This window comes from Canis lupus, chromosome 34, assembly GCF_048164855.1.
Source record: "Canis lupus baileyi chromosome 34, mCanLup2.hap1, whole genome shotgun sequence".
NCBI lineage: Eukaryota > Metazoa > Chordata > Mammalia > Carnivora > Canidae > Canis > Canis lupus.
The window spans coordinates 8,107,505-8,135,483 of NC_132871.1; the positions used below are offsets into that span (position 1 = coordinate 8,107,505).

At 34.8% G+C, this 27,979-nt stretch overlaps 1 protein-coding gene across 2 annotated transcripts in view; it reads left to right on the plus strand.

Moving 5' to 3' along the window:
- The window catches only part of SESTD1 (SEC14 and spectrin domain containing 1), a 135,695-nt gene that overhangs the window by 56,583 nt on the left and 51,133 nt on the right, over window positions 1-27,979 (plus strand). For both annotated transcript variants that reach the window (XM_072811089.1, XM_072811088.1), the window contains exons 4-5: window positions 8,542-8,632; window positions 13,093-13,206. In XM_072811089.1, the coding sequence (XP_072667190.1) occupies window positions 8,542-8,632; window positions 13,093-13,206 (205 nt within the window). The remainder of the gene's footprint in view (window positions 1-8,541; window positions 8,633-13,092; window positions 13,207-27,979) is intronic.

Genomic DNA, 27,979 nt, shown 5'->3' on the forward strand with positions numbered 1-27,979 from the left:
GTTTCAGTACTATTACTGTGATAGTGATGTGCTTATAAGTTACTGAGACTACCTGCTTTTTAAAAACATTTTAAAAACATGTGGCAAAACACATTTCTTAACTTTGTTTTTTCATTAGTACTTTTCTGAGAAGCCCTTATATTTTTATTTTTTTAATTTTTATTTTTAAAAGATTTTATTCATTTATTCATGAGAGACAGAGAGAGGCAGAGACATAGGCAGAGGGAGAAGCAGGCTCCATGCAGGGAGCCCGATGCGGACTCGATCCCAGGGCCCCTGGATTACGACCTGCGCCTGGATTACAGCCACCCAGGTGTCCTGTGAAGAGTCCTTTTGGATTGTTTTTCATATTTATGTCTGCTTGGTGTCATAGCAGTTTATGGTTAAATTACAGTTTGTTATTAGATTGTGAGGTCCTTGAATGCAGAATCATTTTTTATTTATCTCCATGTCCGCAGTGCCAATAAAAATGATTTGGAGATTTCAGCTGTTCATTGTATCCATATTGAAGGAATGAGCCAGACTTAGCAACACAGTGATAGAAATGATCTAAAATGCATTATGAAGGGAAAGAGAACAGCTGTGTATGGTTCTATAATTCTTTAAAATGGTGAAATTATTTGAATTCCATAACTAGTTTTTTAACTGTCAGTATTTTTTTAAGTATAATTGACATATAATGTTATATTAGTTTCAGGTTTACAACATAATAATTTGGAAATCTTATACGCAGTGCTCACTATGATAAATGTGGTTGCCACACAACGTTATTACAATATTACTGACTATATTCCTTATGCTGTACTTTTCATATCTATGACTTATTTCTTTTATAACTGGAACTATGTACCTCTTAATCTCCTTCATCTATTTTGCCCATTGTCCCACTCACATTGTTTCTGGCAACCACCAGTTTGTTCTCTTTATTTAATAGTTTGTTTCGTTGTTGCTGTTTGTTCATTTTTTTTATTCCACATATAAGTTAATCTAATGGTGTTTGTCACCATATAAGTTAATCTAATGGTGTTTGTCATCTCACCATTCTTTGAGTTATTTTACTTAGCATACTAAACTTTCCATGTTGTTCATGGAATGTCTTCCATCCATGCAATTGCAAATGGCAAGATTTTTGTTCTTTTTTTGACTAAGTAATAGTCCATGGTATGTATGTATGTATGTTATGTGTACATACATACACACATTCCACATCCTCTTTATCAGTTCATCTATCAGTGGACAAGTGGATTGTTTCCATATCTTGGCTCTTGTATATAATATTGCAATAAACATAGGAGTGCATATATCTTTTTGAATTAGTGTTTTTGTTTTCTTTGGGTAAAATATCCCATAGTAGAATTATAGCACTGTGTGGTATTTCTACTTTTATTTATTTATTTATTTTTTTACTTTTAATTTTTTGAGGAATCTCCATACTGTTTTCTACAGTCGTGGTATCAATTTATGTTCTTACCAATAGAGTATGAGGGTTCTCTTTTCTCCACATCTTGCCAGCACTTATTATTTCTTCTCTTTTTGATACAGATCATTTTTACTGGTGTGGGGTGGTATCTCCTTATGGTTTTGATTTGCTTTCTCTGAGTACTAGTGATACTGAGCAACTTTTTATGTGTGTGTTAACTATCTGAATGTCTTCTTTGGAAAAAATCTATTCAGGTCTTCTGCCCATTTTTTAAATCATACTACTTTTTTTTGGTATTGAGTTTTAGAAGTTCTTTATAGATCTTGGATATTAGCCCCTTACTTGATATATCATTTGCAAATGTCCTCTTCTATTTAGTAGGTTTCCATTTTGTTTTGTTGATGGTTTCCTTTGCATGCAAAAACTTTTTTTTTTGGTTTTTGGTTTTTTTATCCTTTCTCTTGTTAATGTCACATATCACATTGATTTACAAATATCAAACCATCCTTTCATTGTAATAAATCTCACTTGATTGTGGTGAATGATCCTTTTAATGTATTATTAAATATGCTTTGCTCAAATATCTTATTGAGGAATTTTGTATCCATGTTCTTCAAGTATGTTGGCCTGTATTTTTTTTTTCTGTATTTATCTGGTTTTGGTGTCAGGCTAATAATGGCCTTATAGAATGAATTTGGAAAATTTCCTCCTTCTTTTATCTTTTAAAATAGTTTGATAAGAATAGGTATTGATTCATCTTTTTCCTTAAATGTTTGGTAGAATTTACCTGTGAAGCCATCTTATCCTGGACTTTTGTTTGGGAGTTTTTTGATTATTAATTCAATTTTGTTACTACAATCAATCTGTTCAAATTTTTTGTTTCTTCCTGATGCAGTTTTAGAAGATAATGTTTCTAGGAGCTGATCTGTTTCATCTAGGTTGTTTAATTTGTTGGCATATAATTTTTTTATAGCATCATCATAATTCTTCATATTTCTGTAGTGTCAGTTGTCCTCTTCTGTCCTTTCTGATTTTATTTATTTGAGTTCTTTTTTTTTTTTTATTAGTCTGGCTAAAGGTTTATCAGTTTTGTATATCTTTTTAAAGAATCAGCTCTTGGTTTCTTTGACCTTTTCTAATTTTTTTTTTTGGCTCATTTTATTCCCATCCTTATCTTTATCATTTCCTTTCTTCCAACATTGGATTTTGTTTGTTATTCTTTTTCTAGTTCCTTTAGGGTAAGTCTAGATTGTTTCTTTGAGATTTTTATGTTTATTTGAGGTAGGTTTGTATCATTAAAAACTTCCCATTTAGAACTGCTTTTGTTGCATCCCAGAGATTTTGTAGTGTTGTGTTTTTGTTTTTATTTGTATTCATGTATTTTTTAATTTCCTCCAATTTCTTTGACGCATTGGTTGTTTAGTAGCATATTTGGGTTCTTTATGTTTGTATTTTTTCTAGTTGTTTTCTTATAATTGATTTTGAGTTTCATACTGTTGTGATAGGAAAAGATGCTTTATGTGTTAGTCTTCTTAAATTTATTGAGACTTGTTTTGTGACCTAATGTGATCCATCCTGGAGAATGTTCCATGTGCATTTGAAAAGAATGTGTATTCTGCTGTTTTTGAATGGATTGTTCTCTATATATTTTTATGTTTTTTAGGTCCATCTAGCCTAATGAGTCATTCAGAGCCATTGTTTCCTTATTGCTATTCTGTTCAGATAACCTGTCCACTGATGTAAGTGAGGTGTTAAAGTCCCTTACTGTTATTCTATAGCTGTCACTTTCTCCCTTTATGTCTGTTAAAATTTGTTATATGTATTTAGGTGCTCTTATGTTGGGTGCCTGGATATTAACAATTGTTATGTTCTCTTGTTGGATGGATCCTTTTATCATTATGTAATGCCCAGTGTTTGTCTCTTGCTACAGTTGTTCTTTTAAAGTCTATTTGTCTGATATAAGTATTGCTGCTCAGCTTTTGTTTTTCTTTTTTGCTTCCTTCTGTGTGGAATATCTTTTTCTGTCCCTTCACTTTCAGTCTGTGTCTAGGTCGGAAGTGAATCTTTTGTAGGCAGGCTTTTTTTTGTTTGTTTTTTGTTTTTAAATCCATTCAGTCACCTACTGTCTTTTGATTGGAGCATTTAATCAATTCATATTTAGAGTAATTATTGATAGGTGTGTACTTACTGCCATTTTGTTGTTTTCTGATTGTTTATGTAGTCCTTCTCTGTTCCTTTCTTCACTTGCTCTTTAGTGATTTGATGGCTTTCTTTAGTGTTTTGTTTGGAATCCTTTCTCTTTATTTTTTTGAGCTGAAATGAAGAGTTGGACACTTAACTGACTGAGCCACCCTGGCACCCTTGAACATGTTTTATGTTCTTGATGAGTATTTTTTTTAATAATCATCTCAGTCATATAACATATTGAAAATTTATAATGTGCTGTTTTAAAAAATGACTGCTAAGCCAGTATTTGTTTTCTTTGCCATGTAGTTTTTATTTTTCTGTCCTTGCTCTTTCCTTTTCACCTGCTTAAGTACACATCAGTGGATGCCTGCTGGACTAGTACAGTAGCCAAGCTAACTTCTCTGTCCCCTTCCCTCCACTTTCCACACCAAAACAAGATTAATTTCATTGAAACAACAGTTTTATCTTTCCCAGTTTTCTATGACCTCCTCTTTCTTACTGCACAGTGAATTCAATTCAGTAGCCATTTATTTTGCTGATACCACTGCAGACATTGTATATCATGTATTGCGAAGGCAGGAAAGACTAAGTCTTTGCTCTCAAGGGCAGTCTTTCAGCCTTCTTAACTGCTATGCCAAGACCTTGTATGGTTTGACCTACCTTCTTAGTTAATATTTCTTTGACAGTTATTGTGCAAGGCACTTAGTTTTAAGTACTTGTATTAACTCAGTTTTCAGAATAATGGTAAGATAGTATTATTATTTCTATTTCATAGATGAAAAAGGGCAGAGAAATTAAGAAACTTCCTCAAATTAATATGTGGTGCCTTTGCTCATATTCATTATGCTCTGTATCTGACCTTTTACATTAAGTTTTATTAGCTCCTTTATGAAGATCCTTCCCAGATTCTCCTGTTATCCAGATTTACAGCCCTTGCTGTTTCTGACACTTCAGGAGTTTAATCATGATATGTTTAAAGATGGTTATTTATTTATTTATTTATTTATTTATTTATTTATTTATAAAGATTTTATTTATGTGAGATGGAGAGTGAGCAAGAGAGCATTAGCAGAAGGCAGAGAGAGAGGGAGAAGTAGGCTCCATGCTGAGCAGGAACCCAGAATGGGGTTTAATTCCAGGACTCTGGGATTATGACCTGAGCCCTGAGCTGAAGGCACATGCTTAACCAACACAGCCACCCAGGTGCCTGAATTTTTATTTATTTATTTATTTGTTTATTTTGAAAATTTTATTTAAGTTCAGTTAATTAACATATAATGTATTACTGGTTCCACAGGTAGAAGTCAGTGCTCATTACATCGTGTGCCCTCCTTAATGTCCTTCACCCAAGTACACCATCTCCCCACCCCTTCCCCTCCAGCGACCCTCAGTTTGTTTCCTGTGATTAAGAGTCTTACAGTTTGTCAAGGCCATCTGTATTTAAAGCACTGTGCTAAAAGCTGCCAGAATATCAGTAAGATAATATCGTTACTTTCTGGAAGCATGTTATCTAAAGATGATAAATTGTAGACAAGTAATTACAATGAAAGCATAAGTGAGATTAGTTGCCATAATGTAAGTGTAAGCAGAGCTCTGTGAGTAGAAGAGAAGGAATCCTTAGTTGTAATCAAAGAAATTATTGAAGAGCTATCGTGTACTGAACCCAAGAAATACATTGACAGTCTGTTTCTAATCAAAGTGAGTGGGTTTGTTAAGGAGCCTCTCCTCTTAACTCAAGCCACCTCACCCCTGAAAGGCTCTAATGGAGGTGAACAAGGATATTGAATCTAATAGATTTTTGTATTGTTTTTTGATGTAATTATAAATATTAAAAGCAATATAGGAGTTTATTAATATTAGTACTGCAACTCCTCTAACATACCCTTTTATAAAGGACAGAGCATGCTTCTAAATTAAGTATGTTAAAAAATACTTGAAACTATCACTCCACTTGTAGGAATGAAGTGAAAAAAGACCAGTGGGCACATAGATGGCTCAGTGGTTGAGCGTCTACCTTGGGCTCAGGTCATGATCCTGGGGTCCTGGGGTCGATTTCTACATCCAGTTCCCTGCGGGGAGCCTGCTTCTCCCTCCGCCTATCACTCTGCCTTGCCTCTCTCTGTCTCTGATGAATAAATAAATAAAATATTTTTTTTTTTAAAAAAAGAACAATCCTTTCATGTAGTTGAAAGATCACTTGGTTTTGCAGTTTTCAAATAGTATCTTTCAGTTGTGTATTTTCATTACTTGAGTAAAATGTGAGAAAATTATGATTAAGGGTGTTTTTAAGTACCCTAAAAGATAAATTTAGAATACATTATGCCACTAACATTACTGCAGATGGTATTTGTAAGCTTCATTAACTTTTTTGTTTTAATATACAGATTAATTTAGAGTGTGCTTTGAACCAAAAATATGTTATTAGTGTAAAACTTCTTTAACAAAATGGTTGTGTAACCGGTGTTCTCTTGACTATAGTACCAATGAGGGAAGACCTTCTACTGGACAACTCTGGGTGCCTCATTTCCACCTCCTGCAAATTGCCGTAAGGCATTGGTAGAGACCCTGAGTGGAATAGTCAGCTACCTTACATAGGTTGCTCTCTTTTGGTCTTGTATCCTACCTGAGTTATAGTGGTCTTCCTTAGAAATCTTGTTGGCAGGGAACTCCAGAAGTTCCTCATTACCTGATCCTACAACTAGCAATTTGGTGTCAGATTTGCTTCTCCAAGCAAGACTTTGTATTCTCTTGCTCATCTACAGTGATCATTGTATTGCCTCAAATCCCCCTGACAAAGATTACTTAATGAATCCTTTATTTTAAAATGCAAAATCCCAAAATGGAGTATTTCAGCATTTTTTTTTATTGAGTTATAATTCACATACCTTAAACATCAACCTTTTAAAGTGTACAATTTAGTGGTTTTCAGTATATTCATAAGGCCGTGTGACCATTACACAGTTTCATCCATTGGCCCAAAAGGAGATGCTGTACCCATTAGTAGTCACTCCCCATTCTCTTGTCCTCCTAGCTCTTAGCAGCTACTAATCTGCTTTCTGTCTTTGTGTATTTGTTGATTCTGGATATTTCATATAAATGTAATCATACAAAATGTATACTTTTTTGTCTGGCTTCTTTCACTGAGCATAATGTTTTCAAGGTTTATCCATGTTGTAGCATGTTATCAGTACTTCATTCCTAATTTTTTTTTTAAGATTTTATTTATTTGAGAGAGAGAGAGAGCACATGAGCATGGAGGAGGGGCAGAGGGAAAGGGAGAAGCAGGCTCCCCACTGAGCAAGGAGCCCTTCCAGCTGTTCGATCCCAGGACCCTGAGATCATGACCTGAGCCGAAGGCAGACGCCTAGCTGACTGAGCCACTCAGATGCCCCAGTACTTGATTCATTTTTACAGTGAATAATATTCCATTACATAGATTACCATATTTTGTTTTTCTCTTTGTCAGTGATGGAAATTTCAGTTGTTTCTACTTTTGGCTATTAGGAATTATGCTGCTGTGAACAGTTGTGTGCAAGTTTTTTGTATGGACATATCTTTCAGTTTGCTTCATCTTTTGAACAGTTCCCTGTTTCTTTGGAAGCTCAGCTTCTGTCCCTGCCTACTGAGGCCCCTGTTCTTATAAATCTTTAGCAGTACCATCCTCAAACTTGGAACCTCATTGTTGCTTGATAGAATTCGACATCACTTCTCCAAGAACCCTCTTGAGGCTAATGTGAATATTTGGAGGAAGTAAGGCAAGATTAGTTGGATTTAAATCTTAGGAAAGGATTTGCTGATTACCTTTCCTATAATGTATACAATTGATAGAACTTTGAGTGTGGAGAGGTTTCACTACCAAATCCTTGCTCTGCTAAGTGAAACTGCAGTTTCTTCTGCTGTATTGGAGAGAGAGCAGTTGAGATCCTTGCATTGAATTCACTGTATGGGATTTCTGAGTGGTTTAGCAGTCGAGCACCTGACTTTGGCCCACGGTGTGACCCTAGAGTCCCGGGATCAGGACTCCAGGGTCCCACATTGACATATAGGTCAACGTGGGACCTGGTCTATGCCTCTCTCTCTGTCTCTCATGAATAAATAAATAAATAAATAAATAAAATCTTTAAAAAAATCCATTTCATAAATAAATAAAGCAGCTATGTAGTTTGGTCTTTTGCATGGAGGTTTTTTTTGTTTTGTTTTGTTTGTTTTTGCATAGTTGAATATTACTAGAGTAGGCTTCTAGGAAGTGTTTAGTTAATACTTGAATAACTGAATGTGATATGTAGCAGTAACCCACTCCAACACTCAGGATGATATTCTGCTGGTCAGGTATCTGAGAGGGCAAAGGAGAAGGAGGAGGGGTGCATTCAGACATTCAGACATGGTGTATTCAAATTTTGAATTACTGTTAGACCAAATACTACTTCATCTCATTAAATTTGCTCAAAAGAATGGCAAGAAATCCATTTCCAATGGTTTGCTAATAACTTACTCTATTTTCTACCTGTTTGAAATGATCACTTCACAAACCTACTTCTGGCAGGAAGGAGAGGCCAGAAGTTTGTATGCACTTGGCAGTCATTAGTTACCTTCTTCCCTGGGGACTCATTTTACAAATGAAGAAATTGAAAGGCACTTGAGAATGTTGTTTTGATTTCTTCTCTTTTTAAGACATTGACTTTCTGTACTTTTAGAATAATTTTCTTGCCAAATGAGTTTGTAAATTGTCAGTATTTCCTAAAATGAGAAAAATCAAATTGCTTGTAAAAAACAAAGGATACCCTGAAGAATTTTATTAATGACAGTGTAAACAAAACCAAATGAAATTAATGCTGCTCCATATATGATTAAACTATAGGCTTTATTTAGGATTATAAAGAATAAAATATGAAGCCTGTTTTAATACTTTGTAATTTTTCGTTTGTTTGTTTCAGTGAAAAGTGTAAGGCTAGAGGATTTACCGTGATTGTGGATGGCAGAAAATCACAGTGGAATGTGGTGAAAACAGTAGTCTTAATGCTACAGGTAATTTTATTTTTGACTCTTAGGAAATGGTTTTATTTTATAGCAACAGATAAAGTGATAATCGCAAATGCATTTCATTTATTTCACTGTGCCCAAACTTCTCAGCAGTGACGGAGTTCTGAAATGCACACTACTGGAATTTTAAAATTCAATTCTTAGAGGTTTTACTTTGAATAGTAAAATAAATTTCAGACTTATTTTAAAGATTTGTAAATGAATAAAGATAGTATGTCATGTTTAAATAATTTAGTAAATAGGCCATTGAATCTAAAAGTGTGAGATGTTGTTGGACTTACCTGGGAGCTTTTGCGTGCTGTGGTGTCTGCATCATCCCCTGTCTACTCCATTCTGATATCTTAGGAAGGGAGCAGGACTGGTCAAATCCTGTCTGGAAAAGCTTCATGTGGTCTGAGCAGTCTTTTCCTTACGTTCCCTTCTTTTCTCCAGAAAGCACCAGGATTTATGGTACCCTTATTACTTATTTCTAATTTAGAAGTGTACTTGACAGCTGTGTCCTTGGGAACTTCAGCGGCCCACAAACCAGCACTTGATAAACAGCTGCAGTTACAAAGTCTTTGGTCTAATACTAGTCTTTGTGTTTCCTTGTATTCCTCACAGAAAGATCTTGCTATCCTTTGCTTGTATTAGGTACCTAGTAAACATTTGTTGTTTTATTTTAAGGATATTGAGGATGTTTTGACTTGAAATGGAAAAATAAAACATTCAAATAATTTAGAGGCAGCAGATTGCTCTAATGTATCTGGGTTTCCTTAAAAGGGCTTCAAGAGAATGTGGAAGTTAAATAAGTTTAAATAAAAGATTGTCTGATTTATTTATTATTTAAGAAATTTTAAAAGAGATTTTATGTACTTATTCATGCGAGATACAGAAAGAGAGAGGCAGAGACATAGGCAGAGGGAGAAGCAGGCTCCATGCAGAGAACCCGATGTTGGACTCGATCCAGGTCTCCAGGATCACGCCCTGAGCTGAAGGCAGATGCACTCAGCTGCTGAGCCACCCAGGGGTCCCCAAATTGTCTAATTTAGATGAAAGAAAGTGAAAAAGGCATTTCTATCAGGAATACTGAGTTCAAGCTCAGAAATGAACCAAATATAATGAAGAGAGTTGATGGTAGGTCAGTTTGGGGAAAATAGAAATTGACAGTTCTATGGGATAGTGAATATTCAGTTAGGCAAATATCAGTGATATAGAAAGAAAGATCAAGAATTTTAAATGAATTGAGAAATAATTAGTAGCTGCTTTTGGGTTCTGTGGAAAGAAGTATAATTTAGAATTTTATTTTATTTTTTTAAAGATTTTATTTATTTATTTATTTATTAGAGCTTGAGAGAGCACAAGCGGGGTAGTGGCAGAGGGAGAGGGAGAAGCAGCCTCCCTTACTGAGCAGAGAGCCTGATGCAGGACTCAATCCCAGGACCCTGGGATCATGATCTTAGCTGAAGGCAGCCTTTCAAAAACCAACTGAGCCACCTGGGTACCTTATAATTTAGGATTTTAAATGATAACTAAGGAGAATGATTTGTAATGTTTTTTTTTTCCCCCCTTGGGATTATTAGGAAAAAAGGACTGAAGGGATGGGGGACTAGTAATTTTAGTGCCTAAAATGTTGGGTACTATACTAAACTTCCTGTAAATTAATCTCATTTAATTTTATCCTTACAACTTTGGGAAGCAGATTCTCTTCTCCCAGAAGGTCAGCTGAGGCTCAAAGATTTTAAATAACTTCGCCAGGTTCTTGTATTGAACATGGGAAGGAGCCTCAGTTGGAACTTAACGTGGCCTAACCCCCAAGTCTCGGTTTTATTCTTTACAAAGGGTATATTTACCAGTGGGGGATATTGGAGGTGGTTCCCAAATTATCTACCCATTACCTCCTTAAATGTGTGGCCTAAACCTTTATCATTAGAATAAATCCTTTGGGTTGGAAAGGATGTAACCTCCAGAGGATCAGGTTTTTAAGGGAGCACAGATTGGTGTCCCATTGCATTTTCTGTCAGATATATCCTGCCAGCAGTGTTATACCCAGCCTTGAGGATTAACTCTTCTCAGTAAAAGTTGTTAAAATAACTATTAGATGAGAAATCCATTAATTATGATCTTGTGTTCTTCCTTTCATTCTGTCATTCAACTGTGTCACAGATGACCTGTTTGGGACTTGCTGTATGAACTGGACTTTGATCAGTGGGAGTTTTGAAGAACAATCAATGGATGATTTAATCCCCTCTTGCGATTTCTTTTCTGATAGGTATTTTAACAACTTTTGGATTTATTAATAGTTAACATTTTCAGAAGTTGCAGTGGCCTTTTGTTTACTCCTAGTCCAACAGTTTTTACATGCAAAATCACTCATTGCTTATATTTCAGAAGGTACTAGTACCAGTTATTTGGGATCCCAGAGCTTAGTGTTGGCTTTGTTTGTAACTAATATTCTCTAAAATGAGTGGTTTGATTTTTTTCTTGTTTCGCAAAACCTTAAGATTCACTGATTTTTAAAGTAATAATCTTTCACAAGTCTGTATAATTAAATAAACATCAATCTATTTCCTAGCCTCCCTGATAACTTTTGGTACCATTGAGTTTACTTACCTTATTCATATTCATAGCCAAGTCATTGCAGCGGGCACCAGATTTGTTACATGCCCAATAGTGTGTTTAAATTGAAAGATTGCTGTTTTTTCCTACTGCATAATAATAATTACAGCCATAATTTATTATTAATATTCGGTTGTGCCTTGAATGGTATTTGACCCCTAGAATTTGTAAATAAAGTTTTATTGGAACTTAACTGTCCCCATTCATTTATATTTTTTATAGTTGCTTTCATACTACCATGACAGAATTGCAGTAGTTGCAGTAGAGACTACATAGCCTGGAAAGCCTAAAGTTACACTGGACAGGTTACTTTAGTTCTTTGAAACTCAGTTTACTCTCCTGGAAAATTGGGAGGATGAGATCTACTTATTAACGTGAATTCATTTATTCAACAGATATTCATGGAGTGTTTTGTATATGCCAGGTACTACCATAGGCTAGAGAAACAGGAGTGACATGATAGATAAGGTAATTGCCATTGTGAAACTAATATTATACTTAAGGAGTCAGACTGTAAGTAATTAGGCAGATTACTAAATAATATACCAGCAGATAATGGTAGATGCTATGAAGAAAAATACAGTAATAAAAGGAAACTGAGTCAAATGGTGCTACTTTAGATAGGGTGGTCAGGGAAAAAGGGGATGTTTGAGTAGAACTTAAATAAATGGAGGGAGCTTATGTGAATAGGGCAAAAAACATTTAGGGCATTAGCCTCAGCTGGAGTCAGACTTGTTACATTCCAGGAACTGCAGGAAGCTTAGTATGGCTGTGGTAGGCGAGTGAGCTGGAGGGGAGGGGCGTGAGGTGAGGTCTGAGGGTCCATGGGGCTTGAGCTCCGAGGGCTTTCTAGGCCCTGGTGGGGAATTTGAATTTTACTCTTAGCATAAGAAAATGTGAAGAAAGGAGGCCTGTTAAGGGGATATTTAAAAAGGCTGACTAATTTAGAGATGTTAGCAATGCGGGGGATAGAAATGGATAGGTTTAAGATGTATGTTAAAGATAGACTGTATTGGGGCACCTGGGTGGCTCAGTTGGTTAAGCGTCTGCCTTTGGTTCAGGTCACTATCCTAGAGTCCTGGGATGGAGCCCTGTGTGGAGCCCTTTAAGGGGCTTTCTGCTTAGTGGGGAGCCTGCTTCTCCTTCTCCCTCTGCCACCCCTGCCTGTGCTCTCTTTCTCTCTCTCTCTCTCTCTCTCTCTCTCTGTCAAATAAATAAACAAAAGCTTTAAAAAAATATATGTAGATTGTATGGGGCTTGCTGATAAAATATACATGGAATATTTATTAACTCAGTGAATGTTAACTTCCATTCTTTCTTTAGATAATGTGAATAACCTATCTAGTAAGTGAAATTTGTGTTTGTCAGAGATTAGCTTGTCCTTCTTGATGTTAATAAACAGAATCTGGGCTTCTTTGTGTAAACAGCCAGTAAGAAATTTATTTTGTGAGAAAATTGATTTTACATTATTTGAAGAAATTCTCCAAGATGATTGTGTTAGAAAAAGATTTTTTCATGTAGTAGAAAACGCAATTGTAATAGTTGGTCAATTAAAAATTGTCTTGTAGTTTGGTCTAAATATATCCCTGTTAGAGAGATTCAGTAAAACACAAAAAATAATTTACATGTACTGTGAATATTACATTGTTTATTTGAAATCTTTTCTAAATCAACTTGTCTTTCTAAGTATTTCTTTATTACCATGTATATTTTGAAGTTTGGAGTATTCTGAAGGTCTCTTACTTACTCAATCCAACCATGAAAACCTAGTAATTTATAACTTTAATAAATTATGCATCTTACATGTATAGTTTATAATTACTTTTTTTTTTTTTTGTATTTTACAGAATGTTGTTCCAGCTGAGGTGTCCCTTGTCTGTGTAGTGAAGCCTGATGAATTCTGGGATAAGAAAGTAACACATTTTTGTTTTTGGAAAGAAAAGGATAGACTTGGCTTTGAGGTAAATATACTCTATAAAAAAGCAGAAGTGTGTTGTATCTTTAAAAATGGCATTTTCCTGGTATTTTGTTTGTTCATCATCGGATAGTAAGCTGTGCTGGTGCAGTGATGGGTCAGTGCCTCAGCAACGATGAGCATATAATTGACATTCACATACTTGTTGAATATATTATTATTTTTTGTCAAAGACCACAAATTCTTTCTTGTTTTCATTTATACCACTCTTTGTAAACTTCGAGTAAGTAGAACTTTCTATTTAAAAAAAAAAAATTGCATTACCAAGAGGACATTTAGCTAATACTAGGAAATCCTGGACACTTTGAAATTGAAGTTAGTGTCTGTTTTGTGTGATATGTCATAATTATTTTCAGTATCTGGTTTGGTTTTGATCCATGAAAAAAGTTATCTGTCCTTTTCTATTGACATTATTCTCTCCCTTTCATTTGCTTGTGTAAAACTACATCATCTTACTGTAGATTAGAAAGAAGTCCAGATGGAATACAAATCTAAACAATTCTGTCATATTTTTTTCTGCCACAAACTGTTAAAAGCTTTTTTCATCCTTGATACTATATCTGGTTCGGAGCTGTACCTGGTTTGACATTAGTCTAGCTGCTTCAGCTTTCTTTTGACTAGTGTTTGCATGTGTATCTTTTTCCATATTTGCCTATTTCTTTATATTTAAAGTGGATTTCTTAGTATCCTTGGGTCTTGCTTTCATATCCATTCTGATGATCTGTCCTTTCAGTGTTTAAGACCATTTATATATAATGTAATTATTGATATAGGTGGATTAAAATCTACCATCTTGCTAGATTTTATGTATTTTTTTAGTTTTTCTTCTTGCCTTCTTTTGGATTATTTTTTATGATTACATTTTATCTCCATTGTAGTTTAATATCTTATGAAAAATTTTGTGAGTGTGTGCAAACCCTAAGTTTACAATATACATCTTTAATTAGTGGACTATTACTTTCAAATAATATATCACTTAATATGTAGTAGAAATTACTTAAAACAGTATATATCCAGTACTTCCCACTGTTGTCATACATTTTACTTTTACTATTCTGTAAACACACAATAGATGGCTACTATTTTTGCCATCAGTAGTTTATTTAGAACAATTAAAATAATAGAAGGATTAATTTCATCTTTCTTTATATCACCTCTGGTCTTCATTTTTTTCTTGTAGATTCATCTTTTTGTCTGATATATTCCTTGTATCTAAAGGACTTCCTTTAACAAAATATCCTACCATGCAGGTCTATTGGCATTGAATTTTTTCAGCTTTTGTATTCCTGGAAAAAACCTATTGTATTGTTTCTATTATGGTTTTCAAAGATATTTTCAGTAGGTTTAGACTTTTGTTTCATTGTTTATTTCTTTTAGCACAATAAGTATATCACATCTTTGATTTTTCATTTCCATAGCTTTTGAGGAGAGTTCTCTTATTTGTATCCTTGGTCCCCTTTTTTCTCTGTTGGCCACCTTTAAGATTTTCACTTTATTTTTGGATTTTCATCATTTTTATTATGTCTAGATGTATTTTATTGGTATTTCTTCTCTTTGGTGTTCACTGCATTTGTTGGCTCTCTGATTTGATGTCTGCCATCAATTTTGGAAAATCCGTAGATATTTTCTTTGCCCCATTTTTTTTTTCTTACTTCTAGAATTCTAGTTGTATGTGTGTTAGACCACTTGAAACTTTCTCACCATTCTGGTTGTTTGTTTTATTTATTTTTCTCATGTGTTTTATCTCTTTGTGTTTTAGTTTGGGTATTTTCTGTTGATACATTTTCAAGTTTACTGTGTTTCTTTGTTGAGTTTGTTGATGACCATTTGTTGTAAACTCACTCTACATTGCCATGTTTTTGGTTTGTAGCATTTCTATTTGATTCTTCCTTGTAGTTTCTATCTTTTGGCTGAAATTCCCTCTTTTCTTTCATGTTGTCTTGCATTTTTCTGTAAGAACCTTTAGCATGTGTTACCGTTATCTTAAATTCCCTACCTGATAGTTCCACTCTCTGGGTCTTATTCTAGTTAATGTCATTTGCCTTGTTTAATGATAGTGGGTTGTTTTCTTTCTTGCTTTTTGTATGCCATATTATTTTTTGTTCCATGTTGGATATCTTGTTTAGGATAGCAAAAACTGAGGTAAATAGTATTGTGCCTACAACATGGGCCCATCTTGGTTTTTGCTGGTGGGGCAGGAGAATTAGCCTAGCCAGGAGTTGAATTACTTTGCATTTGTTGTTATTATTTTCCTCAGTGCACCACAGGTTTCACATTCCTCTAGAACTGTTCTTCTGTTTGTTGTTGATGGTGCCAGCTTGCCAGAGACTTTTTTTCTTAGTGTTTATCCCACTATCAGTTTAGGTCTTTCTTTTCTACCTTGCCTCAGAAAAAGCCTGTCTTTGCAATATTGATGCTCCATTAGTGAAAGACTACTGTTCGTTATTACTCAGTGTTTGCCAGAGGCGTTTTTCTGTTCTGGTTTGGCCTCAGTCTGAGCCAGGCTTTGTGACTCTGGGTCTAGGGAATAGGGCCCATTCCCCAGGTTAAGGAGGCCTGTGATAGCTTGGGCTCATCAAATATTCCTCTTTCCACTAGGATACAGGGTGTTTCTTGTCCTTCCCTCCAGCTGCAGTGGGGCTGTGTTTGTGCTCCAAGGTCATCTGGGTTTGCTGCTTTTCCCTCAGCCTGTGAAGGTTTTTGTTCCCTAGAGGAGATAGAGTGAAGAATCTGGGCCATTCTTCAGCTTCATGTCTTTACAGTGGAGGCTGCTGTTTACTTCCCCCAGGCCTGTACTCTGAGAGAGGCTGTTTTTAAGTTTCTTACCTTTACTGTCCCACTCTTTGTCATGATTCCCAGGAGGTCTGTGGAGAAGAGCCCACTGGTGACTTCGAATTCTTCTTGTGTCTGTGCTTCCCAGGAGTTCTGTACTTTCGCGTTAGTTCACATTTGGCCTTTAGCAATTTATTAGGAATGTTAGCTGAATTTTACCTGGCTTGTATCCTGTCTGGCATTTTCCCCAGATAAGCAAGTGCTCCAGCCCCATCTTTTCTTTGCAAGTGTATCCTTAGATTTCAGTTTAGTTGGTTTTCCTGTTAACTTAACTCTCATGGGGTCGAGAAAAGTTATCATTTTTCAGGTTGACTTGCATCATTTTGGTGTGGTAGTGGTGTTGTAGGAATTGGAGCAGTGTTCTTTCCAGCTTTCTACATACTAAGCAACAGCTAGTTGCATTTTTCCCCCTGCTTTTATCTTACACACTTTTGTCATTGGTTAACTTGACTGTGATGTAGGTGTAGTGGAAAGGTGTGTCAGCATTGTGGGGAAGGCAGCCGGGGTTGCTGGTTTCCATTAGGAAAGATATTACCCCAATAGTTTAATGGGAAACTGGAGGAGGGTAGTGGGAAGTTTAATGGGAAACTCCTCTCAGGGAGGAGAAACAGAAGTATAGTGAGGGTAGAGTGTGAAGTTTGCAAGCTGGAGGCCTGAATGTTGCCATGGTGAGTGAGTACTTCAGACCAGTAGGGAGGTCTGCTGTTCATGCCAGGGGCACACAGGAAATGTTGCTCTGAGACAATGCAAAGTGAGCAGAGGCCAGTGGTGTAGAAATTAAATCTGCGAACACTCAGTAGGAGAAAATATTCCTTTTATGAAGAGCCTGTCACATCCTGCTTAAGCATAGGCCTCTGCTCAGAAATGCTGTACTTTGTTGGGTCTCATGCTGTGTGAATTCATAGTGACCAAACACCTTGCATCTTAGAGGATAAAATAGAAGGTAGGATTTCTGTCTGCTTAGTCTGATGTCATAGATTGATGTTTAAAACTCAACTTTGAAAGTTTATTATATCACTGTATTGTTTTCTTTTAGACATGGAAGAGATTCAGCTAGAATATTTTCCCAATTTAAGTAAACACTAGGCACGTATGATAAAGCTTAAAACGCTGATGAGATGAGAGTAATTTCAGATGCTGGCTAATGTACTGCCAAACATTCAGCTATGAGGTGCAGTTCAACATAGCAGTTATTAGGCTACCTAGAGCTGTGTATAATTAAATTCAACATAGATGTTTAATTAAAAATGATTTTCCGTGGTATTAATTTGGATCATTTGGGGTGTTGTAATTAAGCTTGTGTTTTTGTATATATTCTAAATATGTATATATATTTTTTATAAACTTCTATTTATTTATGATAGGCACACAGTGAGAGAGAGAGAGGCAGAGACACAGGCAGAGGGAGAAGCAGGCTCCATGCACCGGGAGCCTGACGTGGGATTCGATCCCGGATATCCAGGACCGCGCCCTGGGCCAAAGGCAGGCGCCAAACCGCTGCGCCACCCAGGGATCCCTATTCTAAATATTTTTTTTTTAAAGATTTTATTTGACAGAGAGGTGAGAGAGAGCTCATGAGCTGGGGGGGAGCGGCGGGGGGAGACAGAGGGAGTAGTAGACTCTGCTGAGCAGGAAGCCTGATGCAGGGCTCCATCCCAGGACCCCGGGATCGTGACCTGAGCCGAAGGCAGCCAGCCGCTTAACCCAGGCAACTCTATGTTCTAAATATTTTTAAAGTATGACTTTGTTATAAGTACTGGTGTTCCTATAAGCAAGAGTATGTTTTACTTCATAGACTTATCCAGAAGAAAGATTTATTACCAGCTGTTGACAGTATTCATCAAGTAAATAGTATTGTTTTAATGACACCTAGTTCTTCCCACATGACTTCACATTTCCTTGCTCATCATCTTTCCTAATTTTTTTTTCTAGATGACTTGATTCCTGTTCACGCCTCTGATGTTTTTCATTAGCTTTTGAATACTCTTCTCTCATTGTTCACCTAAATATTTCCTTATATATTGTCTTATCTCTGAAATAGGTATCTACTTGACCAGTTTCCCTTTTAGCAATGCAGAGATTTATGTACTTTTGTCCTTCAGCAGCCTTTACCTGGTAGCTTTGAAAGCTTTTGTTGGTTAATGATAGTATCTATAGTCTATCAAATGACAAGATAAAATTGAAGTAGTACTGGTATTAATCTTATCCTTAAATTGGGAGACTAATAATCAAAAGGATCTCTATCTTATTCTTTATTGTTATTGATGAGGATAAAAGTGTTATTTACTGGCCTAAATTGTTTTCTTCTCTTATCTCTTCTTAATACTGCATTTGATTCTGGGTTTTTGCTTTGTTTTGTTTTTGAGGCCATACTAATGTTAAGATCCCAAGACCAAAGACATCCTTCGTGTTCCTCTGTCAGGAGCACCTCTGGTTCCATCTATTATGACTTCTTTCCAGTTTTTGCAGAAAGCAGTCTTCCCTTAGTGAAAAAAAATATTCCCCAGCTGGAAGATACAAACAGACATAAACATTGAAATAATATGTATATAAACACATATACACACATGAATCTGTACTAAGCATGCAAAGACATACAAAGATACTTTTTTTTTTTAAAGATTTATTTATTTATTAGAGTCACAGAGAGAGAGAGAGAGAGAGAGAGAGGCAGAGACACAGGCAGAGGGAGAAGCAGGCTCCATGCAGGGAGCCTGATGTGGGAGTCGATCCTGGGTCTCCAGGATCAAGCCCTGGGCCGAAGGCAGCTCTAAACCACCAAGCCACCGGGGCTGCCCCAAAGATACTTTTTTAATTCACATCTTGCACACACATTCTTACCATTAAGTAAAATAAAAAATAAACATCTGAGTGCCTACAGAGTGAGAGGTTCAGTGTTAGATTCTTTGGGAATGTTTTATTAGGAAAAGATAAGTATTCTAGTCACAGATGGAATAGTGACAATAAAGGAGAAACAAATTTTGAATCTTTTTTTTTTTTTATGATTTTATTTATTCATAAGAGAAACAGAGAGAGGAGGAGACATAGCCAGAGGGAGAAGCAGGCTCCCTGCAGGGAGCCCAGTGTGGGACTTGATCCCAGGACCCCGGGATCGTGACCTGAGCCAAAGGCAGATGCTCAACCACTGAGTCACCAAGGTGCTCCTGAATCTTTCTGTAAGTTAGATTTTAGACTAAAGAAAATCTTCACAAATGTTTGATTAAAGACTGTATGGTCGGGCTCTTGGGTTGCTCATTTAGTTAAGTGTCTGCTTTCAGCCTAGGTCCTGATCCCAGGGTCCTGGGATTTAGTAGCCCCATGTTGGGCTCCCTGCTCAGTGGGGAGTCTGCTTCTCCCTCTCTCTCTGCCTCTCCTGCCCGGCTTATGCGCTCGCTCTCTCAAATAAATAATATCTTTAAAAAAAAAAGATTATATGGCCACTATCTTTCTCTTCAAACTTGCTGAGCAAAGATATGTGCTACTTAATAAAATACTGTGTTTTAGTCATTTAATTTCTTATCTTAACCTCTTTAACATATACAAAATAAAGGAAAAAGTATTTACTATTAAAAAGTTTTTATGGTTTTTATTTCCTTTGAAAGGACTTGGCAAAAGTTTGAAAACTTTTGTAGATAGTGATCTTTTTCATCTAACTTTTTATAGTTCCACTGTCATATTCTGGCTCCCTTTGTGCTTGTTTTCTGTTTCAGATTTCTTTGCAGATAGATCTAAAGTTTAGATTCCTGCTTAAAATGATAGCTACTTTGATTGTAACTGATTAATCTTTTCTTCAGGAATTTAATGGTTTTTATACATATTAGAATATTCATGGAAATGGGTAGTTGAAAATAATACAAAATTATTTAGAAATTAAATTAGTTAAAAATCAATAGGACCTCTCACAATCTTGAATAAATAAAGCATATATTAAAGTATGATTTTCATAGGGGTAAAAACATGACTCTTCTGCAGATATACAATAAACATAAACATATGTAGTCCATTATCTAATGGGGTTATTAGTAATTTGTGAGGTGTTCTTCAAAGAGCTTTTGAGGAGTTTAAGATTTTTATAGAAGATTGCCAAGTTGATACAGAATTGGTTAATGTCCTTCAAATTTATCTCTTATTTCAGTAGACATTTCAGAAATTGATCAGTTTCACAGATCATAAATTATTTGCATTTTTTTCTGAATAAAATCTGTAAGTTGACCCCTGTCCCTGGTTAGTCTCTGGGAAGTCAGTCAAAGGTACAGGCCCAGCATTGCAGGAAAGAATAATATCTTCTGCTCATTCCTAAGATTGAGATAGATTTTCTGATACATGAATCTCATTTCATTAAAATTATTATTTAGCATATGATGATATCTTTAGTACTTTAAAAATTACAGTGAAAAAGGTAGTATATAGTGGGATTAAATGAAATTTGAACTTTCATTTATGAACAGTAAAACACGGTCTATACTTACAAAGTGTCAACCAGGCCAGACTTTTACAGGCCTTTTCTCATTTATTGTTGCTTAAAAAGAAATGTAAAATAAATAAAATGTAAAAATAATAAAAATAAACTGGTTGTTTTTTGTTTTTTTTTTAAAGAGGGATGGGGAGGGGCAAAGGGAGAGGAAGAATCTTAAGCAAGTTCGACACCCAGTGTGGAGCCCCGTGTGGGGCTCAGGCTCATAACCCTGAAATCATGACCCGCGTTGGATGCTTAACCTATTGAGCCACACAGGTGCCCCAAACCAGCTGATTTTTTTAAAGTATAAAAGTTGAAATTGTAAAGATTAGGTTATGAAAATAATTACCTTCTCTGTTTCTGAAGATATAATACCATTTGCATCATAACTTATAGGTCTTAACATTGAATATGAAAGTAGATAATTTTAGTGCTCGCTTCGGCAGCACATATACGAAAGTAGATAATTTTATAAGTGATATATGATAACTCTGTATCCTACATAACTGCTTGAAAGATTTTATTTATTTGAGAGAGAGCAGGGGAAGGAGCAGAGGGGGAAAGAATCTCAAGCAGACCCTGTGCTGAGTGCAGAGCCTGATGTGGGGCTTTGTTCTCACAACCTTTAAACAAGGATCTGAGCCAAAACCAAGAGTCAGACACTTAACTGACTAAGCCACCTGTGTGTGCCCCTTAAATAATTATTTTAAAATGAAAGATCATGAATGCCAGTTTTTAGATGGTAAAAGTCAAAATTGGTCTTTTTACTTTAGTATGTAGTAGTTATTTAGGATGGTTTAATGAAGTTCATTTTAACTCAGTTTTTAAAAATATTAATAATTTAGTAAATTCTTAAAAATTAAAATAATTCATTGTATATTATTTCTATATTTTACTCTGGAAAAAAGGATAAAATATAATACAATGCTATGGACAGTGTTCATGAGGTTTTCATAACTTTTTGGGAAATGTTGCCAGTCAGCTAGTCTAAAGAAATGCTCAGTACTTTAGGAAAATAATTGTTTAAATTTTTTTTTTTTAAGAAATGAAATCTTGAGTTTAGGGTACCATCTTTTCCACAGTTTAGGACTTGTTTGATTTTTAAGGAGATTTGCTTTTAAGCTAGAATATAGTTTTCCTAAAAATCACTTGATTAGAATAAGTGACACTGTTAGTATGTGTGTGTATATATATATTTCATATATATATATGAAAGTTCTGCAGGAGATGATAAAAATCTGATTGTAGTATGTTTAAATTAATATTCTAATTCAGTGATACACATTTGTGTCTGAACCTTTGACTCAGGTCGTGATTTCCTGGGTCCTGGGATGGAGTTGTGCACCAGGCTCCCCACAGGGAGCCTGCTTCTCCCTCTGCCTGTGTCTCTGCCTCTCTCTGTCTCTGTGTCTCTCATGAATAAATAAATAAAATCTTTATATATAAAAAAAGGTTTGCTGTTTTAGTGGTGAATATAAGAAATCTTACCAGTATCTTGTAACTTGTGAAGCTGTCATGAATAGTTCGGAGAAAATCACCTAGTGTGGGATTCCAAATTTGTTTCACTACATTGAATCTGATATGTATCAGCTCGCTCTCTCTCTCTCTCTCTCTCTCTCTCTCTCTGAAATGTAGATTTTTTTTCCTTCTAATGTGTTTCTTATCTGATTCTAGTGTGTGCTTTTCTAACTTGCAGAAATCTCTGTCTCTACACAGTTTCCTTTCTCAGTGCTCTAGTTTTTCTTACTTATATTTGTGTATTTATTTTGCTCTTTTCGTGAATTCACGTTTTTCTGTGATACTTGCCAGCACTGGAGTGGAGTGGAGTTGTTTGTTTGTTCATTGAAACTTGGTTTGTCATTTTAGAAATGGTTGTTATTTATATGCTATGTTCTGGCTAGTGGTGTCGCTTTCCAAAGGCAGGTGGACACTTACCTCTGTAAACAATGTGCTTATGCTATGCCCTGGGAGAAGGGCTTTTCTTTACTTTGATGGATGGTACTCCTGACTCACTTCAGAAAGATCATGCATAGATATTTGGCATTTCATACAGTAAGATTCTTTCCTATTACTGCAAACTCTTCTTCATTTTTCTTCCTTAATTCTTTCTGAACATTATCTGATAAAATGGAATCAGTAATTGGTGTTTTGCCAGCTTCCTCTGCACGTCTCACCCTCTTAAGTAAAGGTGAAGTTAATACAGTGGAAACATATTTTATCACAGTACAGTTACTAATTTCTTTTAAGATTTTATTTATTTATTCATGAGAGAGAGAGAGAGGCAGAGACACAAGCAGAGGGAGAAGCAGGTTCCATGCAGGGAGCCTGATATGGGACTTGATCCCGGGTCTCCAGGATCAGGCCCTAGGCTGAAGGCAGCGCTAAACCGCTGAGCCACTGGGGCTGCCCTACAGTTACTAATTTTAAATGGTTGTAATTTTCAGTTTTGTTTAAACTTTTTTTTTTTAAACATGTTATTAGCTTTGTGGTATCTTTGGTGTTGCTACAGTTCTGTAGATCTACACGGTAGATCTATTTTCACTTTTAAGAGCCATCAGTGAGTTTTATAATATAGATTCTATAAAATATTTTCTAATGATAGAGAAAATGAATTTTATACAGGTCTCTATAATTGTGCTATTCCCTTGTTTATGTCTGTTTTGCATAGGAAAAATGTAATAGAAATCTAGCTAACTTTTTTCTTTATGAATTATATTTTCCAAGAGATAGTATATTCTTAAATATATTTTATGTAATAAAAGAAATCTTTACTATTTGCATTTAAGTAGATTTTAGGAATAAAGATTTTAAGAGAAATACTTGGATGCAAATAAACTTGCTACATATAACTGAATAATTGCCAATTTTCCCTTTGGGTTATTAAACTTGAAATCTGTTAACAATGACTTTAATGTATATAGGTACTACAAAATATGTATTTCTACATCCTTATTTATAATATTTATTTTACATTTTTTTGTGATACTAATCAGTTTGTGTAGAAAGTCATTGAGCAAGATAGATCATATATTAGAGAGAATGGCCCAGATTAAATGTATAGGATGACAACTTATTAGAATCCTCTTAAGAGCTTAAAGAGACATCGTAAATAGTTTAATACAGTTGCCGCCTTTGGCAGTTTTGGGAAATAAGCCTACAGTGAGTTCCTTTAGGTTGGCTTTTTACAAGTCATTTAATTTATGGCAGAGCTAGGGCACAAACGTGGAGTGATTGGCTTCTAGCTCAGTGTCCTTCCAATTATAATGGTGTTTAACTTAAGAAAGGAATCTGGAAATCATTTGGCATATTCTAATAAAACCTTTGTCCTCTTATGCTATTACAACAAAGAGACAACATTTAGATTTGTGTAGAGTATTTTAAACAAAGGCTGTAGAAATAAACAAGAAAACTTTAATCTACTTCTTTTTATGAAAGCATTGCACAACTCTCTCTGGAATACTGCAGAAATAAAAAGCTCATTTCCTTTGTAGAAACATATCTTATTTATCCTTCTATTCCCAGGGCTATAACACATAGCTTCTAATAAATAATACTTCTAATAAATAAATTTAACTCCTATTAAATAATGAATGTAGAACAAATGAATCACACATGATTAAAGGTTAAATTCTAATGTAAGGGACATGATAGAGGGGATTTTTCTAAAGAAATTCTTTGTGTTTAAATAGATTACTGTGCCAAATAAGGCTCAATAGAAGAGCAGAGAGACTTTTCATTATATTTTACATTCGTTATGTTTTCTATTCTGTTTTCTTTTCAGGGGAGAGTGTTCTGGAAGTATCTTTTCAGATGTGAATTGGTGCTCCATTTAGCAAAGTAGTTTATTTCCTCATAGAGTAAATACATGTTTCTGTTTTATTGTTGGTATATATCTAGTTAATAGATTGCCAGGCACTTTGGAGATAGGAAAAGACCCTCCCTGGGAGCTGTGTTTAATCTTGCTCATATAGAAGCATCTGCCTAGGTCCAGAAGGACTTACTGGATGAGACAGTTCCTGTGGCCCACGTCCACTTATTACAGTTACTGTTTAACATCATGCCTGCCTCTGAGAACTAGTCTAAGGAAGCTGCGTTGGACTGTCAGTGACAAGTTTTTCAATAAGAGAATAACATTTTTTGTGTTCTTTTTATTCTAAGATGCTTATTTTATTTTAAAAAATTAAGATGTTTATTTTAAATTAGCTCTTACTGTTACCTAAATAGGAAAATGGTGAAAATTGAGATACACCAAACTCTTGACAAGAGAGATTACATTAATTGCCATTTTGGCAGAATATAGTGTGCTGTTACTAAACGAACCAAAAATGTAATTTGATTATCTATATCTTACTTTTTAAGCGGGGGTAGGGGGTGGGGAGAGAGAAAGGCATATAAACTCACTGAGCTTTCCTGTTACTGCCCTCTCTAGATTTTCCTTTGTTCTCCCTGGACCTCCCTGTGTGCTGCCTCAGTAGGTGACTTTCTTCAGTTGGTGCTTGATATCTCATTGTGCTCCTTCTGTTAGTTGTTCACTTCTTCTCTTGATTCTTTCTGTTTGCAATGTTTTAATATCGTACGTGGTACATATTCTTAAAAAATGTATGTATACACAAAACTTAATACTAAAACAAACACTTGGATACCCATGACTCAACCTAGGAACCCAAATATTGATACCTTGAAATAAAGGTAACTTCATTGTATTGTTATCTGTCTTTGTTCATGGTCTTGTTCTGTGTGTGTGTGTGTGTGTGTGTGTGTGTGTATTAAAAACTTAAATGTAAAGACAAAATCTTTAGAAGAAAATAGGGAGTGTTTATCTTTTATTTTTTTATATTTAAATCTGTAGAGTTGCCATTTAAAGATATTATTTATTACTAAATACTGTATTAGTTTCACTTATTTTTCAGCTTTTTATAAGCGGTACGATTTTAATGTTCAATGACCTGCTTCTTCTCATTCATCATATGTCGAAAGTTTGAGCATATTCTTGCAGTGGATATGGTTGATTCATTCTCATTGCTGAATGTTATTCTGCTGTGTGAATAAAAATAATAGACTTATTCTCCTGTTCATGGATATTTGGGTTGTTTTCATTCTTTGGCCATTATGGGTGATAAGCTACAAATATTCTTGTACATGTCTCCTGATAAAATATGTATGAGGTGTTCTCTGTTTGCAATTATCCAGGCATAGGATATAGAAATGTTCAAATTTTATGACAAACTGCTTTCCCAAAAAGCATTCTAATTTCTATATCCACTTGTATAAAATTTTCACTGTTCCATAACCTTGCTTGATACTGGCTAATAATTGATATTTGAAAGTTGTATGGTCTTTTCTTTTCTCAAATTGTCCTTGGGTATCAATGTTACGCTAGTCTCAAAATGAGTTGGGAGTGGTCCCTGCATTTCTCCTCCCTGGAAGCATTTATTTGAAATTGAAATGATCTGTTCTTTGATTTTTAAAACTCACTGATAAACTGGCTGGACATTTTCTTTCTGAAAGAAAATGAAAGAAAATCTTTCTTTCTTTTAAAAGAGAGAACTGGGTATAGGAATGTATGGAGTTAACTATAATACTTTGTTGACTTTTTTCTGTGTTCATAATTCTTTGTAATAAAAATACTAAAAACCTAAAATACATATATACATATATATATATATATATATATATATATATATATATATATATATATATCTTTAAAAGAATCTTTTCTTGTCAGAAACTAAAATTACATTTTTGGTTAGTTTAGTAATAGCAAACTATTTACCCAAATGGCAATTAATATAATCTCTCTTATCAAGATTTTGGCATATCTCAATTTTCGCTGTTTTCCTGTTTAGGTAACAATAAGAGCTAATTTAAAATAAACATCTTAAGTTTTTTTTTTTTAATAAAATAAGCATCTTAGAATAAAAATAACACAAAAAAATTATTTACAAATAAAGAGAGTAAAGAGCAACTGTTAAACCATGGTCCATCCTGTCTCAGCTTTACCCTTATCCACTTCTTTTAAAGAAGACTGGGGATATTACAGTGAAGGAAATTGAAGACATTTGACTTTATTTGTAAATATTTTACTATGTATCTCTAAAGCATAAAGATTCTTTTAGTTTTTTATAAAGATTCTTTTAAAAAAATATAAGCAATATTATTCCTTAAAAGAAACAATTCCTTAATATCAAAGAGCCAGGTAGTTTCAAGTTTATAATTATTTAATAAATGTCATAGAAAGATTGAATTACATATATATATATAAATTATGCATATACATGGAGTGATTGATTGATTGATTTGAATCAGAGTCCAGATAGAGTTGACATACTGTGTTTGGTTGAGGTCCCTTTCCAAGTAGATAGGGTCTTAAAATCTTGTTAATGATTTCTGATTTTATTGATTATTGATTTCTATCTTAATTTCATTGTGATGATAGAATATTATCAGTTAGTTCCTTTGAAATAATACCAAGGCTTTCTTTATGGCCTGATATGTAGTCAAGTTTTTAAATATTTAATGCTAGCTTGAAAAGGATATGTGATTCTCTTAGTGTTGGTTCTGTGATTCTATAGTAATTCATTAAGTAAAACTTTTTAATATTAATTTTTCTCTTAGATATTTCTTTTCTTGAAGAGACCAGGTTGTTTGTCCTATAGTTTTTCATTTCAGTAAGCATGTGTGTTGTAGTTTAACATATTCTTCTGCCTTTTTGAATTTCTGTATTTCTATAAATTGATGGTGACGATTAGATTCACGTTTAATTTTCTTTTTCTACAGTCATTCATTAGTGGTAACGTGTTCCTTGATTATGAAACTCATAATAGTTATCTTTTTTGTGGTGCTAGTGGCCATTTATGTGTAGTGCCTGGATTTAGTAGATTTAATTTAAGAATGTTCTATGAGCTCATTCATGAGAATGTTCAGTATGAGCTCATTGAATTAAACATACTTAATGTTTCAAAGTATGGCATTCATTATTTTTTTATTGATATGCACATTGTTACAACTTTGACTATTGGAAGCTTTTTCAAGACCTTTGGCACAACCCTAATAGTCTTCGATGCCTTTCTTGATACCTGGATGAGAAAGAAGATGATCTGAGCTCATCATAAGGGTTTCTAGCCCCAGGACCTGGAATTGGCCATTTCTTTCAGGAACCCTGATTCCCTTAGAGGGAAATAGTATTTGGAGGTGACAGTCTCGAAGCTAGAGGTGTGCATTTCTATAGAACTGGTCATCCTTTCTAAACCTGTCAGTGGTCAGAACTAGAGGATTTGTTTATGTGAATAGTGTGTGTGTTTTATTTAAGATTAAATACATCATGAGTTTAAACTGATAGTTCCAACTCAAAGTGAAGAGCATATGGGTAACTTTTTCCCTGTCATATCTTCCTTTTCAAGAATTTCATTTTCTCAAGGACCTCAGGGACGACAGAATTAGAATGTCTTATGTTAATCATTTGCTTTCTTCC